General features: G+C 38.9%; 1 protein-coding gene across 1 annotated transcript in view; it reads right to left on the bottom strand.

Moving 5' to 3' along the window:
- The window catches only part of GABRB3 (gamma-aminobutyric acid type A receptor subunit beta3), a 234,921-nt gene that overhangs the window by 23,604 nt on the left and 194,247 nt on the right, over positions 1-17,070 (bottom strand). Inside the window, exons 5-6 of the mRNA XM_030873089.2 lie at positions 16,266-16,348; positions 13,528-13,665 (exon numbers count right to left, since the gene is read on the bottom strand). Coding sequence (XP_030728949.1) covers positions 13,528-13,665; positions 16,266-16,348 — 221 coding nt within the window. The remainder of the gene's footprint in view (positions 1-13,527; positions 13,666-16,265; positions 16,349-17,070) is intronic.

Below are 17,070 nucleotides of genomic sequence, written 5' to 3'. Positions count from 1 at the left end.
AAACAAAGATGAATAAGAGGATAGTCTATGCTCTCAACTAGCTCCTAATCTGTCAGAGAGACTCATACAGAACTGGCCTCTGTAAACCGCAGGTAAGGGCTACCCTGGATATTCTTAGGCACACGTTTAAGAAAGGTTTCACGGTATCTAAACTGAGATACTACTGGTTGAATAAGAGTCTTTACGGGCAGAGAAGCAGAATAGCCTTCAAGGTAAAAGATCCACCAGGGCCAAATGAAGAAAAGCCTTTCAAGATACCATGAGACAGAGACCTCAGAATGTTAATAAACACAAGAATCTTCAGAGGTGTCAAGACCCATTCTTCTAGGCAAAGACTTTTGCCATTTGGTGTGCATCCTCAAGAACACATAGAGTCTTTGTGTAGCTCTGTTAGATAAAGTCCTGACACTGGTACAACAGATGTCCTGATGTATCCTATATCTATGGAGAAACTCCTCAAATGATCATAATAAGTGGCTTTAAAGTTCAGAAGTAGTGAGTCAGCTGCACCAAGACATAACCTTCAAAAGAGCAATAGAAGCTTACAAATTACAACAGAAAGGCACAGAAGCCCTAAAGTCTGTGTGCCAATGCAGATGTGGTCAGGTCCACAAGTAGATGCTGAGTAAAAAGACAAAGGTACAGTCCCTAAATACAAGTGCATTGTTCTGGTTCAGGGCTTCCTTGGTAAAACTATCTATCGAAGATGCTGATCTCAACCCTTTCTCCCCAGATGCACTAAAAGTTGAGGCCAGAAACAAGGCTCTGGATCTCTCATCCAGCCTCAATTAATAGCACTTTCTAAGGCATTAATATTGTTGAAGAACTCATAAAAATGTGGATGCAGAGTATCATGTCACCTTTGCGGAGTGATAAGAGCCACTCAAATGTATCTATAAAGTAACAAGCTGATTTTTTAGCAACTGCAGCAGAGCTGGCCTATGTACATATACCTGTCCCTCTCCACGGCGGCCACCGTGGGGGCTCTGTCACAATGGCCTAGGAAGCTTTGTGAGCTTGGTGCTGTTCTTGGGGTCTTTATGACGCTGTCTCATTTAATATCTACCTTTTTTACTTTATAATACAACCTAAAGTTCAGAATGGTGTTCCTAACTTTCTCACCTGCATTGCTAGTCACCTTAATTATGTTCAAAAATTCCATAAAGGAAAGGAGATATATGAAATAGGAAAGAGAGAAAGAGGAAAAACAAAACTTTTTCAAAGACTGTCTCAACCAGGCAATGATTCTCTTTCTGATCCTCCACAGTAAAGCCAGAATGTTCTATCCTATGACTCTGAAGCAAAGAGCAGGGGCATCTGAGTGATCCAGTTTCAGGCTCAGGGTTTATTTGGGATATTCCTTTAGGAAGCTGGCTACCCTCTCAGACCCTTAGTTTCCTTGTGTGTAAAATTAGGGCAAGAATATCACAAGTGAAAAAAGAAAAAATATAAATCATACTCCATTGATTATAAACTATTATTCTCCAAAGGAAACCATCAAGAAAATGAAAATACAGTCCACAGAAAGGGAGAAAATATTTGCAAATCATGTATCTGATGAACTTATATCTAGAATATATAAAGAAGGTTTACAAAAAATACAAACAGCCCAATTTAAAAATGGGCAAAGGACTTGAATAGATATTTCTCCAAAGAAGAAATTTACAGTGTCTAGTAAGTACATAAAAGATGCTCAGCATCTTACTCATTAAGGGAATGCAAGTCAAAAACACAATGAGATGCCATTTCATACTATTAGGATGACTACAATAAAAAAGAGAGACAATAACACATGTTGGTAAGGATGTGGATAAATTAGAACCCTCATGATTGCTTATAGAACTTAAATGGTACAGCCGCTTTAAAAAACAGTTTGGCAGTTCCTCAAAAGCTTAAACATAGTTATCATATGACCCAGCAGTTGCAATCCTAAGTACATATGTAATGCAAATGACAACTTATGTCCACAGAAAAACGTGTGCATGAATGTTCATAGCAGCTTTATTCCTGATGATCAAAAGGTGGAAACAGCCCAACATTCATCAACTTTATGTATGGTTAAACAAAAAATGATATAGTCATACAATGGAATAATATTCAGCAATAAAAAGGAATGAAGTATCGATAAATGCCACAACAAGGATGAACCTTGAAAACATCATGCTGAGTGAAAGAAGCCAGACATATAGGACCATATAGTGTATGATTACATTCACATGAAATGTACAGGATAGGTAAAACCATAGAAACAGAAATTAGATTAGTGGTTACCCAGGGTTAGGGTTGGCAGATTGGGGGAAATGGGGAGTGACTGCTAATGAGTACAGGGTTTCTGGGGTGATTAAAATATTTGGAAATTGATTGTGGTCATGATTATAAAACTCTGTAAATACACTAAAAACAATTGAATTATATACTTTAAATGCTTAAATTTTATGGTATGTAAATTACATTTTAATAACTCTGTCATAAGAAAAAGAATACCTACTATGTGTACTTTACTGGAAATTAAATGGCTTAATTCATTTATATCAAGTACCAAACATACTACCTGGCTGCAAATACACATTCAATAAAAGCAAGTTCCTTCTTCCTTTCCTTTCTCTCCTCTGTGGTGACTTCTGTGCTCAAGATTCTATAATCTAAGCATTTTTACCACTGAGCATATTTTAAAAATTGTGTGGAAGTCTTAAAAGCAATTCCAAAAGATGAAGATAGACGAGAGTTAGTTTTGCAAAGGAGGTGAATTTCTGAGGAAATCTGGCTTCTGTAGTGAGACATTTTTCATAGGTCAGGAGCCCTTAAAGGGAAATGATTTCATAGCAATAAGATGAGATAGTTAAGCCCTCCTTTGGCACTGAGAGAATAAGTTTGCTCTAGTTCTGCCATTTTGCACTGAGAGATTAGTAGTATTTGGCTAGTAAGCACAGGTGACTTGTCTCTAAGTATCCTTCTAAAAACAGTCGATGGGGAAAAAAGAATGGGAATTTGTCTCTGGAATTTAAAAGACAATGAGATATAGATGATAATTCCTTCTTCTAACCTTTCATATAATATTGGCTCTAGACCAATAGTAGATGTTATTTAGAGACCCAATGAGTAATAATTTGATCACAGGGCTTTACTTTAGGAAAAAACTAAAGCACAGAGTTCACGAATGGACTCTAGAGAAAATTAAGTGAATGTATTAAGGGTGTGACATGCAGACTTTTAAAAATTTTGTAATTTGTTTCATAATCATAATTGAAAAGCAAAATAGTATTTTGAAAGTTGATTTTTGAAGAATAGAAAATTCAGGTATCTTAACAGAAATGTATCATCATCATTTATTTTTAGATTCTTTTCTTTTTCTTTCTTCTAATCTTGGCAGAAGTATTTTGAAATGAAGTCAGAATGTATCAGTCCAAATGTACCCCGGAAAAAAAGGAGAGAAATAAAAACATCACATAATTAAAGAGGCATATTAAGTAACTTGTTCTCCATGAATTTACCAAAAATCTCAGTCTTTTGGCTCAAAGAAAATGAAAAAGTTAGGAGTAAATTTCAGATTTGGCAAAAACCATATATACCAAAGTTTGTGGGTCAGCAGAAGTACATTCAAGACGAGTACAAAAGCTGAAGTCCCAATGAAGTGATCCCGTGTCCAGAGTGATATTTAAAGGGCTCTTTGATTGTTAGCTGGATATGCTTGTTGAAATAAATTTAACACAGTATTTCTTTTAACCTAATCCTCTTACTATCTGCCATTGAAGTGCTTTGCTCACATTTTCACAGCTTTGTATTGCTGCAACCAAGGACCCAGATCTCCTGACTTTGAGCTTTACAGCACTTTCCTCAGTAGTACACTATTATGGATAAGTGTTTCCTCTCTATAATGTTGTCAGAAAAATACAGAATTAAATGATTTATATTTACTGAACTGTGATTATAAAAAATGTATCCCAAATTTTCTTTTTTACTCTCATGTAATTAATAGTCCAAGCTAAATAAGAATTAAATATTGAAACAACTGTAAATTTTTCTGAAAAAATAAAGAGGAGTGAAAAATAAGCTATGGTGTTTGAGTATTGTGGAATAGGTAACCCTTCTATTGGAAACAACTGGGAAAAATGGACAAAACTTAAATACATCTCCTTAGAGGCACTGGAGTGATAACAAGCCAGTAAGAATCTGGGCTAAGGTTTGGGAGAAAAAGTAAACTGGGAGAGGTGAGCTCCATGTTTCAGATAGCTGTAGTTTCTATAACAGAAAGATGAGAAGCTAAGTAGAACATCTGACAGACTCATGGAACAAAGGGAGCAAAAACGAGATAGACACCATCAAATAGGGATTCCAAAGAGCTCTGTCCAAGATGTAAAGATAAATTACAAGGATTCAAGCATGCACAAGGAATGAATCTGAACTCAGCATTACCCAAATCCCAGAAAGCAAATGAAGCTTGTTCTGGATTGCTAATGCCTCTAGATGCCTGATAGAGGCAAGCATAAATTCTCTCTGAAGAAAGAAAACATCATCATAGATTTTGAATTACATCTATAATTTTCCCATGTACAACACTAGCAGATTAGACACAGATGAAGAAAGAATTGTTGAACTGAAAGATAAACCAGAAGAAAATTTCCAGAGTGAAGCATGAAGAGAAAATAAAAAATTCAGAAAGCAAGGTGAAGATATAGTGACAAGACAGAAGATATAGTGACAAGATCCAATGTTGGAATTGTCAGAATTGAAATTGGAACCCTCGAAGGAGAAAAGCAGAGAGAAAATGGAGGAAAAGCAATCGTGGCTAACAGAGCTCTAAAACTGCTGAAAGACCTCAAGCCAAAGATTCAAGAAGATCTACAAACTCCAAGAAGAATAATTAGAGAGAAAATTATATCTTGGTACATCATAAGTGCCAGTGAAATCAAAACAAAGAGAAAAATTATAAAAGGATCTGGAGGGGGAGGAAAAACAGATTAATTTGAAAGTAGCACCAAGTAGACTAACAACTGTCTTCTCAATGGAAACAATGGACACCAGGGAAAATGAAGTCATATCTTCAAATGGAAAAGGAAAAAATGCCAGCCTATCTTTCTGTAACCAGCAAATTTATCCTATAAGAATAAATATGATATAAAGTCATACACAGGTTTTTTTTTAAAAAAAAAAAAACCCCAGAAGAAATTTGACCAGGAGGCTCATACTAAAGAAAATATTTTAAAAATATTCTTCTTTAGGCAGAAGGAAACATTCACAGATAGACTTGGTGGTAAAGGAAAGAATGAATAACAAAGAAGAGAGGATTATTTATAATTACATCTAAGTGAAAATTTCCTGCATCTAATAACAATAATAATATGGTACAGGGTTTAAAATATATATAAAATTATAATACATAATGACAATAGCATATATAAGTCAGAATGAGGAACTATGGAATCCAAATGTACAAAGGCCCCTCCAGTGCTCAGGAATAGGTAAAAATACCATCTCAGATAAATTCATAGAGGTAATAAAACTTTAGCAAGGTTGTTCAATACAAAATCATTGTGTTCTTATATACCAGCAACAAATAAGAAATTATGTTAAGAAAATTTTACCATCTATAATAACATCAGAAAATATCAAACATATAGAAAAGTTTAACAAAGATGTACAAGTTTTCTACACAGAAAACTCTAAATGTTATTGAGACAAATTAAAGAAGACCAAAATGAGAGATAAAATATATACAGATTGAAAGAATTTTAACAAGGTCACTTTTCACTAACTTAACTAATACATTCCCAATAAAAAGCCAAAGCATTTTTTAAATAAAAATTAATGATCTGATTATAAAAGTTTTATGGAAATGTAAAGGGCCCAAAATAATCATCAATAGTAAATAAAAAGAAAGGGAAGGAAGGATCTGCTCTACTTAAAAGCTACAGCAATCCACACAGTGAGGGAAGTGTACAAAGATGGATAAATAAACCCATGGCACAGAATACAAAGTCCAAAAACAGATCCATGCACATACAAACAATTTATGACAAAGGTGTTGCTGCAAGCACAATGATGCTGTGGAAGATAATGAAACTTTCACACCTTTCACCAAAAACTAAATTCCAGGTGGACTGTAGGTCTCAATGTAAAAAGTATATTTTGTAACACATTATAACCTGTATAAGTTTGCATCCAGAATTTATAAATAACTCCAATAAATTATTGACAGGAAATTCACATAAAAAAACTTGCATAGGTAATTCACAAAAGAGGATCTCCAAAGAGCCATTAGGGAAAGGTGCTCAGTCCCACTAGCACTCAGAGGAATGGAAGTTAAAACCACAAGACATCACCCAACACCCGACAGGTGACTTCCATGTGAAATATTAGCAAGGTCGTTGTGGGGCAAAAGGAACACTCAGGCATTACTGCTATGAATGTAAGTTAGTAAAACCACTTTGGAAAACAGGTTGGCATAATCATTAAGCTTGAACATTCACAATTACACTTTTAAGCATATTCTCAACATTTATGTGAGCATTTATTCACAAAAAAACAAGTACAAGAATGTTCACAGTGGCATTACTCATAAATCTCCACCTGCAGTAGACTGGAAAAATAAATTGTGGTGTATTTACACAGTAGTACAGCAAGGAAAATAAATGAACCATAGCGATACTGATGGATTTCACAAACATAATGTTCAATTAAAGAAGGTAGTCACAAAATAATTTAAACTCTACTATCCCATTCAATAAAGTTCAAAAATACAAAATTAACTATACTGTAACAAGATAGTGGTTTCCTTTGAGAAGGAGGGATGTAAAGAAATTAGGAGAGGTCATAGTGTGTATCTTGGGAGTGCCCACAGCATTCTACTTTTTGACCTGATTTTCCTTTTTTACACGATTTTCATTTTCTGATAATTCACTTAGTACTATATTTATATTTTAAATACTTTTCTGTATGTACACATACAGAAAAGTTATAAAGATTATACTTAAAGTCATAAAAATCTATAAGTCTTTGTATTAAAAATAAAGCATGAGAAAAATTCTAAACCTTCCTAGGAGTGTCTTGCTTTAATTAATTACATTCTTTTAGAAGGTCCACCAACTTCTGTTTGACAATTTACGTAAAATTTTCACATATTTCTTAATGAATTGAGATCTGTTTGCTTTAAGGTCATTCAACTTGATATTTCTGGCACATCCCAAGTACTTCAGCAACACATGTATATTTATTATGTTTAACTAAGCAGAAATTAGATAAAAGAATGAAAGTATTTCCTTTATTGAGATTCTGCTTGAGTCACTGGCTTAATTTCAGTAAGCAGAAAATAATGATATAATACTTGCTTTGCTAAGTTTTTCTGAAAGACGTTTTCAAACCCCAACATTTAAATAATTATGGCTTGCCTATCTAGAACAGGTTTAAAAGCTAAGTTCAGTAAAAATTTCTTACACAATTCCCAAAGCTTGTATAGAAGGACAATATCTTTTCAGGTTTCAATCAAAAGATTTCAAAGACTAATCTCAACTTGCACTTATTTTTAAAAATACATTTTCAGTATTTTCTGAAATTCAACCATAAACCACTAATGAGTCATAGAGAACTAGATCACACTTTAAAGTAGAAATCTGTGAACTGCAGTAAAAACATACTTTATTTGTAGGGTTAAAGCAGAAATGAAACATCAGGTAATCTCACATCTAGGTGACAGCAAGCTGCTCCCTTCTTTCATTATTTCTCTTTAATCTGGTCTCCTTTTTCCTTCTTGGAAAGACTTCCCCATGTGTGTTTTCAGGTTTGGCTTAATTCTATAGACTGTAGGTGCTAAAGAATGATCTGAGTATTCACTTTATAAACTCTTTTCTTAAAAAATATAGCTCTGAATCAAGAAAGAATATTGGTAATAGATTCAGGACTTTCCAAGAAATCCAGTGGATTTAAATAGTCAATGATATACCACGGATCTAATGAAAGATTTCTTTTTTCTCTTCTCTGTTTGACTTTCAAGCAGAATCTGTAATTGAGGTTTTGGTATTTTGTGGGAATCCTGAACATATGGTTATGAACAAATGAATTAATTCAGAAGATTTTAAATGAATGCCAGATATATAAGAGAGTGAGAGTAATAACATACGACAATTGATAGAGGAATGATACAGTCAGACTGTGACTCGAAGCTTTTCAAAGGAAAAGGATAATTGGCAGAGATGCTCAAGGAAGGCCGATCAGAGATGTTGGTGTTTCAACTGTCCATTGATGAATGTACTGGATATGAATAGAAAAAAGAGGAAGAGAATACATCAAATGTGGGCTGTAATAGGAGCAAAAGTCTTTAGGCAGCATGCAGGAGTGAGTGGAGGAGAGAAGAAGAGATGACTGCAGCAACTAAAACAAAGCTTTGTGTTGGGGATGTTTATGAGCTAAACTGAAGAGGAGAGGTTAGAGCTAGATGTGGATCCACGGTGAAGGAGACTGGATTCCTTGCTGCTGCAGGCAAAGGCAAGTCATCACAGGTTCTGGAGCTGAAAAGTGGCTTCATGAAAACAGTGTTGCATGACCACTATTTACAATAGCCAAGACATGGAAGCAACCTAAATGTCCATCTGTCCACAGATGAATGGATCAAGAAGACATGGTAATCTATCTATCTATCTATATCTATCTATAGATATCTATCTATATATATATATCTACACACACACACACACACACACACACACACACACACAATGGAATATTACTCAGCCATAAAGAAGAATGAAATAATGCCATTTTCAGCAACCTAGACCTAGAGATTATCATACTAAATGAAGTCAGACAGAGAAAGGCAAACACCATATGATATAACTTACATGTGGTATCTACAATATGATACAAGTGAACTTATTTACAAAACAGAAATAGACTTACAGACATAGAAAACACACTTATGGTTACTAAAGTGGAAAGGGGGTAAGGGAGGGACTAATTAGGAGTCTGGGATTAACAGATACACACTACTACATACAGTCCTACTGTATAGCACAGGGAACTATATTCAATATCCTGTAATGAGCCATAATGGAAAAAAATATGAAAAAGTATAAATATATAACTGAATCACTTTGCTGTACACCAGAAACTAACACAACATAGTAAATCAACTATACGTCAATAAAAAAAGCAAACAGTGTTGCATGGCTACTAATTTGCCAGCAAAATGCAGGATGGACTGGAAGGCAGAGGCACATTTCTTGCCATGAAGGATTTCTGGACATTGGATGAATCAATTCTAGGTCTCTGGGTTAAGAATTTGGAGGCCTCCAATCCCGACATCCGTTTTAGAAACTTGCATAAAAGCACTGCTCATCAAGAATGTACAGCCCATAGGGACTTCCCTGGTGGCACAGTGGTTAAGAATCCACCTGCCAATGCAGGGCACACGGGTTTGAGTCCTGCTCCGGGAAGATCCCACATGCCGTGGCACAACTAAGCCCATGCACCACAACTACTGAGCCTGCGCTCTAGAGCCCGCGTGCCTAGAGCCTGTGCTCCGCAACAAGAGAAGCCACTGCAATGAGAAGCCCACGCACTGCAACGAAAATAGTCCCCCACTGGCCGCAACTAGAGAAAGCCTGCGTGTAGCAACAAAGACCCAACGCAACCAAAAATAAATAAATTAATTAATTAATTAAATTAAAAAAAAAAGAATGTACAGCCCATTAATACTGGAAAGTAAGGGAAGGAATGACACAGATGCCGTGGACAGGCACAGTAGATATTGTTTGTCATCCCAACAGCTACACGCTGTGTAACAACACTTATAACATTAATATATAAAAGTATGGAAAATAATCATTTAAATAAAGCATAAATATATTAGTTTTTAAAATCTTTGTCAAAAAAATATATCAGGGTTTCCTATTTGTCAGGAAACTTGTGGATTAATTTCTGTCCTTTCTAGCTTTACTGTGTAAATTTGGTCAAATCATTATCATTCTTGAACATCAGTTTTCCTATACTTTAACTTGGGCTAATTTGTCAAGTACCAGTCTCCCAGGGACATTAGTGAAAAATCTCGAACACAAGGTGCTATGAATTATAATGTAGCACGCCATTGTTATTGTTAGAAATCACAGTGAGTAATAAAGTTTTACTTCATTTTCTTTTGAGTTGTAAGGGGATCGAAATATTTTTTCCAAATCCTATTTGCTGAGTCATGGCAGAAATGGAATAATTATCATTGAGGTGAATTAACTCAGTTATTTCTTTAAAATGCACTCATGGAACAAAGTTCCCTCCTTCTAGGCAAAGGCATACTTAATTTCCTCCCCAGGTACAAAGAGGTTTTATGTGGATTTTTCTTTTTAAAACATCATATTTTAGTACACTAAATATTTGAACATATAATGTTATTAATTTATATAGTATCTCTTTTGCAGAAACAATTCATTTGATTAGGGTTGAATACATACTTAGTAATGACAGTCAAACTTCCTCTTGTAATTCAACAACCATGCAGTTTTCAAACTATTGAGTGGGCTAGATGCTGGGATATGTATTAGGGATACAAATATGAACCCCAAACAAGCCCTATTCTTAAGAAACCCTCAGACAAGCACTTAGGAGTCAGTTACATCATGCTCAATAATCCAGGAGAATAATGTCATACATTTTCTAATATTTAAAGCTCTGGGCAGCCACTGGAGTGTCTATTCTCAGACTCCTCAAAATATGTCTCATTCCTGGACCCACGCAATTTAATTAATGAAAGCTAATCAGTGCTCACCCTATTCTAGGCTCTTTATTTATACTAACTCATGTAATCCTCTACAATCCTACCAAATAGACATTATCAATGTCCTCTTTTTCTCAGAGAGATCACCATGGGTCACCCTGCTAGAAGGTTGCAGAGTCTGGACTTAAGCTCTGGCAGTTCTGGCTCCAGGGTATGAGTCTTTAAACCTTGTACATACTGTTTCTTGAACTCGAGCTCTCTTATTGTGGTTCAATTCCCGCTAAACACCCCACTAGGTAAGAGGCTACCTGATGTCATCCGGGGCACACTGCTGAATGCTTGCAGGCTGTGAGCAGTCCCACTGGACCAGACACTCCCTGCTCCCTCTCTGACCCAGGGTTCAGTCCCATGCCTAGTTCATGCCAGCCATTGAGTGAATATTCACGACTCCTTTTGTATGTATTCCCTGCCCTGCAGCCTGCAACCTCATGTTACCCAGGAGACGGATTAGGACTCTACACCTTGGGAAACCACAGCAAGACGCCATTCACAAGGTCCTCAAAGAGGCAGGACAAGGGAGAGGTGGGCCAGCCACAGAATTTCGCTTGCATGACCCTGAGAAGAAGCATCTCCAGAAACCTCCAGAGTGTTGTGTCTTTCCTAATCCCCTTTCTGAGAATCCTCTTTCAGGCTACAGAATCCTTCAGTCCAGTTTACTGATTGAAATCTCATTAACTCAGAACACTTGTGTAAAGGAAAATAAATTAGTATAATATTTAATTTTGAAATAGTTTTGTAACAATGTGGCTTATGACCTTTTTACATAAGTAAGCAAATTAGAATAATTTTAAAGCGCAGGGTCTTTGAAGGATGGGAGGTTTATAACTGACTGATACGGAGCTCCTGGTGACACCCTGCGAATGCAGAAACTCGGTGAGCACAGAAAAGAGGACTCAACACTGCATTCTGAGGGCATGATCTTGTGTATCTTCTCCAGATGTGTTTAGGATATGTTCTGCCATACACATAGTTAAAAGAAAGACAGAGACTGCACCTAGAAAAAAGTGGCTCCAGTGCTTTTGAGCAAGAGGATTCAGGAAGGCCATTCTATGTGGTTGCAGTTTCCCATGGAAGCACCACACCCTCCACAGACGCCTCATCAGGCTTTCAAGGAGGGTGCATGAAAATGCAATAAAAGGGCCTCCTGGCAGTGCCCTAACAGCCCTATCTGCAATCTTCTAGACAAAGGCAGGCATGGGCAGGACTCCTACACCAAGACAAGACTATCCCTGCGTTCTGAGCAGACCTCTGCTCACATCATTTGGAGCATGGAACAGTTTGAAATCCAGTTTTAAAAGCAATAAATCATTTTCTGCAACACATCACAGGGCAATTTTCTTGGTTGTGGAAACTATTCCTTAATGATAAGCCCATGTGCCTTTTGGCCTCACCACCCACCCAAGGTGAGCACCTCCGTGCGTACTCTACAGAGACTGCAAGCACATTTGCAGGACGTCTTGCAACACAGGAGAAGGTGGCACCGCCATGAAGATGGACCTTAAACATTCAGGCTTCTGTCTCTACTTGCACGTCCCTTCGTTCTTGAGGCTGAGGTGGAGAGGAGAGAAACTGGCCCAGTGCGGACTGGCTGCATGTCCGCAGCATGGCAGGCATCCCACGAGGAGGGGACGGGGAGTGGGGTCAGCCGTGCCCAGGACAGGCCTCTCTTATGGGAGGGGTCTCCTTGAAGTCGCAGGCACTGGTGGTCAGTGCAGCACTGAAGGAATGCAGAGCTGTCACCTAAGCCAACCTGGGGAGGCAGTGTGTGGGCAGAGCAGGGGCCAAACCTTCACAGAGGAAGAGCATTTCGATTAAGCTGAAGAATGAGTAGAAGGTGGCCAGGTGAAGAGATTCAAGGTTGCCATGGGTCACAGGCATTCAAGCTAGAGGCTACAGGCAGAGAGTGCAGGCTGCAGGCTTCATGAATGCTGGCACAGAACCAGGGCTAACCACCACCCACTTGGTGTGGTTTAAGCTACATTGTCAGGAGAAAGCCAAGATGGGAGATCCCAGCTCTGCCTTCTTGAGAATTCTCCACCCAGAGTTTGTGGTCTTTAGAATACCCTACACTTTACAGAGCGCTTTTGTTTATTCTCTCAGCTACAGCACAGCATTCAGTAAGAACACCGAGAAAGCACTTCCCATTGTGAGAGACATGGTTGGAACTTAATAAAACCTCAGCAAGTTCAGACAGGAGAGTAGAAGATAACTACTCTGTCTTTGGACAGTTGAAACAAAGATGACAATGAAACCCAGGCCAGGGCAGCCTCCCAGATGATATTAGGAGCAGATGACCATGTCTGAAGAGGCGTCACTAACTGCAGGTGCCCAGGTTCCTGGACCAGGGCTGACTGCCAGCCCAGAAGTGGGGAGAAGGTCTCTTACTTTTGACAGCACAGCACTTGCCTCCTCAGGTCTTCCTCCCTCTCCTTCCTTCCTGCCTCCAAGGCCATCAGTGGCCTCTTGTCTGCCCAGAATGAAAGCTGCTTATGTTATCAAACAAGTGTTGGTTAAATTCACCCTCAGTCTTTTAACTTTTCAATAACCAGTACAGAGAGCATCTCCTGGTCAGGTGCTCCTTCCTACCCATCAAAGCTTATCCATCCCCTCTAGATACAGAGAAAAGGGTAGAGAAAATGATGAAATATTGATGATAGTCCTTTTTTGGTTGACTCAGCACTGTGAATCAGCAGCAGGGTATTTCACAATGATAGCATCATGGCCAGGCAGCCAGTATCTTTCCAGGGAGTATGAGGGGATGCAGGACTCACCTGTGGCAAAGACAACATTCCTGGAGACCAGACGATGCTCCACGATGGAGAACTGTGGGAGCTCAATTCTCTCCACTCCAGTAACAGCCTTATCACCACCGCGCCAGTAAAATTCAATGTCATCTGTGGTGTAGCCATCTGCCAGGAGAGAGAAGCAAGGACATGGCAGAAATGAAGCATTATTTTGTCTAAAGAAACTGTCACTAATAAATGGAAGTAACAGCTTGCCCATGTTTGAAGTAAATTTGTTTGATGTGCTTGTCTATGAAAAGAAGCATCATCAAAGAACTAACTTTCGAATATTCTCATGTTACCTCTGCTGTCCGATTTGAACCAGGCTGAGAAACTGTGGAGGTAGAGTGCTCTGACCAAAGTTCTGTCTGCAAAGCCTAATTGTAGGGCTGGCCTCGACTTTGCACATAAATGAATTAAAAACATATTCATAGCACTGAATAAGATAGTTGGAAGAAAAAGTAAGAACTTGAGTATGAAGAATTCTAGAAAGGCAGCTCTCTCAAAAACTATTAAAAAGTTAAAACACTGAGGGTGAATTTGACCAATCAATGTTTGATAAAGTCAGGCATTTTTGGATGGTGTCATGAGATGTTCCTGGCCATGAGCTTGGCCATCCTTAGAAACGCCTTTTGTAGGGACCCTCTTGGCCCTTAGAGATTTGAGCAGTGGTCTCAGCAGAAAGGAGTGGTCATTTGCCAGATTATAGCTCCAAAGCCAACTCTTGGATGGTCTCATGCTCGCTCGGTAATTAATCAATGCTTCCCGAGAATGACTAAATAGGACAATAGTGTCTGATGTTATTTGTAGCACCCAGGAGTCTTCTAAAGAATTAGGTCAACTTTAGCGGTAAGGAAAATTAAAACTCACACCTGTAGAAAAGTAGCCTATGAATATAACAGACTTTTTGATTTGAACATATAACACAACAAGAGGCAGATACTAAATATCTGACGTTAGACAAACAAATAGACCAAAGCTGTGGGGATGACTGCCCCCCACAGCCCCTGCTGGCTCCCTGGTCCTGTCTGCTGTCCTACCTCCAGGATCATGGTGGGCACACCTTTTGTCTCTGCTCTTCCCTCCGACTGCCTTACACTCCATTCTCACCTGGCGGCCACAGCGATCGCTAATAAAACACACATCTTACCAAGTCACTTTTCTGCTTAAAGCACTCAAATGTTTCCCAATGCAATTAGCAAAACAAGTCCAAAGTCCTTAATAGGACCCCAAGAACCCACAGGACTGGTCCCTGTGTGCGTTGTTAAGTACATCCACACCCACTCCCTTGCCCACCCAGTCCAGTCCCTCTGGCCTTCTGGCTGTAGCTCAGATCAGCATGCTGTGCCCAGTGCTTACATGCCCCACAGCGGGACATCCAGATCTTCAAGTGGCTAACTCTTCCATACATTTGCATCTTGACTTTAATAAAAACTTTTGCACACGTGTGTAGTCAGGTCACCAGAAAACTGGGAGAATCCCTCTTCTGTTCAACTGCTTTAATCGTGAATTCTCTGAGGGGGAGGGACCTCACACACTCTGAGGAAATCTCTTTGACAACGGACCTTCCTGCCCATCCTCCACCTTGGTTAAACATCAAGGAAACAGAATCTACACTCTTCAACGCCACTCACTACAGCTCACAGTTGGAATAGGAGCTGCTTCCTCACTTAGATCCCAAATTTGCCTTGCTGAAACTCTCATCAACTCATTGGAGTTGTGTCCTCTGGCCACACAGAATCTACTTAACTTCCTAAAGTAGCCCTTCAACTATTGGGAAACCATCATCTTTCCCCTGAGCCTTCATACTAAATATACTATGCATCATGCCACATGATCTCACGTCCCTCACCTTCTGAAAGCACAGCTCTCAGAAAGCAGGGCCATGATGCCGTGTGAAAGTGAGGGGCACAGTGAGGGGTCTAAACACTGGCCTGTCACCAGTGCAGCTTCCCAGTGTGTTCATTCACCAAGGCATTCACTTCTCACTATGCATACATCGAATGTGCTGCAAAGTAAGTCATTTGCCATCCCCCCAAAATTCAATACAAATACCGACAACCTGAAATCCAACTGAGGCTAATGATAAACCAGTCTATGGTGGGTCAGGAGAAGGCACAACGGCAGCAGCCATATCCGGATATGCCAGGGTTGCAGGTCAGGGAGCAGGACATTTTCTTCTTAGACTACGTGGCTGCAGCTCTCGTCCCTCACAGAGAAGTATCACTCAACACTGAATTATCAATAAGGCATCTGAATACTCTTCAAACTGAAGAAAATTGCCAAGATGTAGAAATAGCTGGCTTGTAAAGCTGAGCTCCTAATGGGAAATGAGGTTTACTCCAACTGCAGAGGGTCCCAGGAGTACAGCCACTTGTGCCTGATGAAGCACATTGAGAGGGACCGCCTCTCGGCGTCTGCTCTCTTCTCACTGAAGGGGTCGAGATGAAGAGCATCTGTCTTCTTTTATTTCAGCATAGCAAACAGACTCTCTTAGATCAGAGTGGAGGATTCTTTTATACTGAGCCTCTGTCTCTGTCTCTCTCTGTCTCTTTCTTTCTCTTGCCCTCTCTCTGTCATGAAAGTGATATTTGCAGAGTGGAGGATTAAACCTCTAATCTTTAGGATAGTTAAAAACTATGTCAAGAAAATTATATATGCCATGCCAAATAATGATAAAAAGGCCTAAAACACAAAGTGGATGAAAAAGAAATACAGATACACACAGCTTTCAATCTCCAGAGTGCAGTTCTGCTCATCCAAAGGGTATCTTCTCAGGTCCATCATGCATGCTGCGGTCGTGGTGATTCTGAAACACACAGAGTGAGGGCAGATATTAAAGATGGGATGAGAAATACAGCAGAAAAACTGCTTCTAGATAAACACTGAGTAACCCTCAGGTAGGACCCCTTCCCCAAAGCACACCTGATTAAACATATTTCATGATATATACTAAATGGACAAGTTTTCATTATACTGTAGGCCAGCTTTATCCAAAAAAGCAGTACATATATAATTACAAAATTATTCATGCAAACTTGTTGACTTTGGATGATCAAGGGAAGAGAAAGGGGCTTCTTAGGAAGCTCTTGTCTTCAATTTTTATTCTGCCTCATTGTCTAGTGACGCTCTAACTTTTGTAGCACAGAGAAAACTTACCTATGGTAACAACATTGATTAGATTACAATTTAATTCTTTGACTTTCAGTGTGAAGTGTTCAAGTAGCTCCCAATCCACAGGCTGCACTCTAGAAATGTGAGCCAAGCTTCTATTTGATTCTGTTTTATTATAGTTGCCTCTTGGGCTAATGCTCCAGGGCTTTTCACCATAGGATCATCTACCTTTTCAAAGAGAATATTTGGCTTCTATGTTATTGATTATGAATGAAAACTTGGGTTAGCTTCCCTTGAGGTCAGCTGCAGCCATGGAAAGAATTTATATCGTGGCCTAAGGACAGTTAAGCCTCTGCCGTGCAATGGTTAAACCCACTGTACATGGAGATAAAACACTTCCAGAAACGTCAAGTTCAT

The sequence above is a fragment of the Globicephala melas genome, chromosome 2 (genome assembly GCF_963455315.2).
Source record: "Globicephala melas chromosome 2, mGloMel1.2, whole genome shotgun sequence".
NCBI lineage: Eukaryota > Metazoa > Chordata > Mammalia > Artiodactyla > Delphinidae > Globicephala > Globicephala melas.
This window is presented reverse-complemented; position numbering and strand designations above follow the sequence as displayed.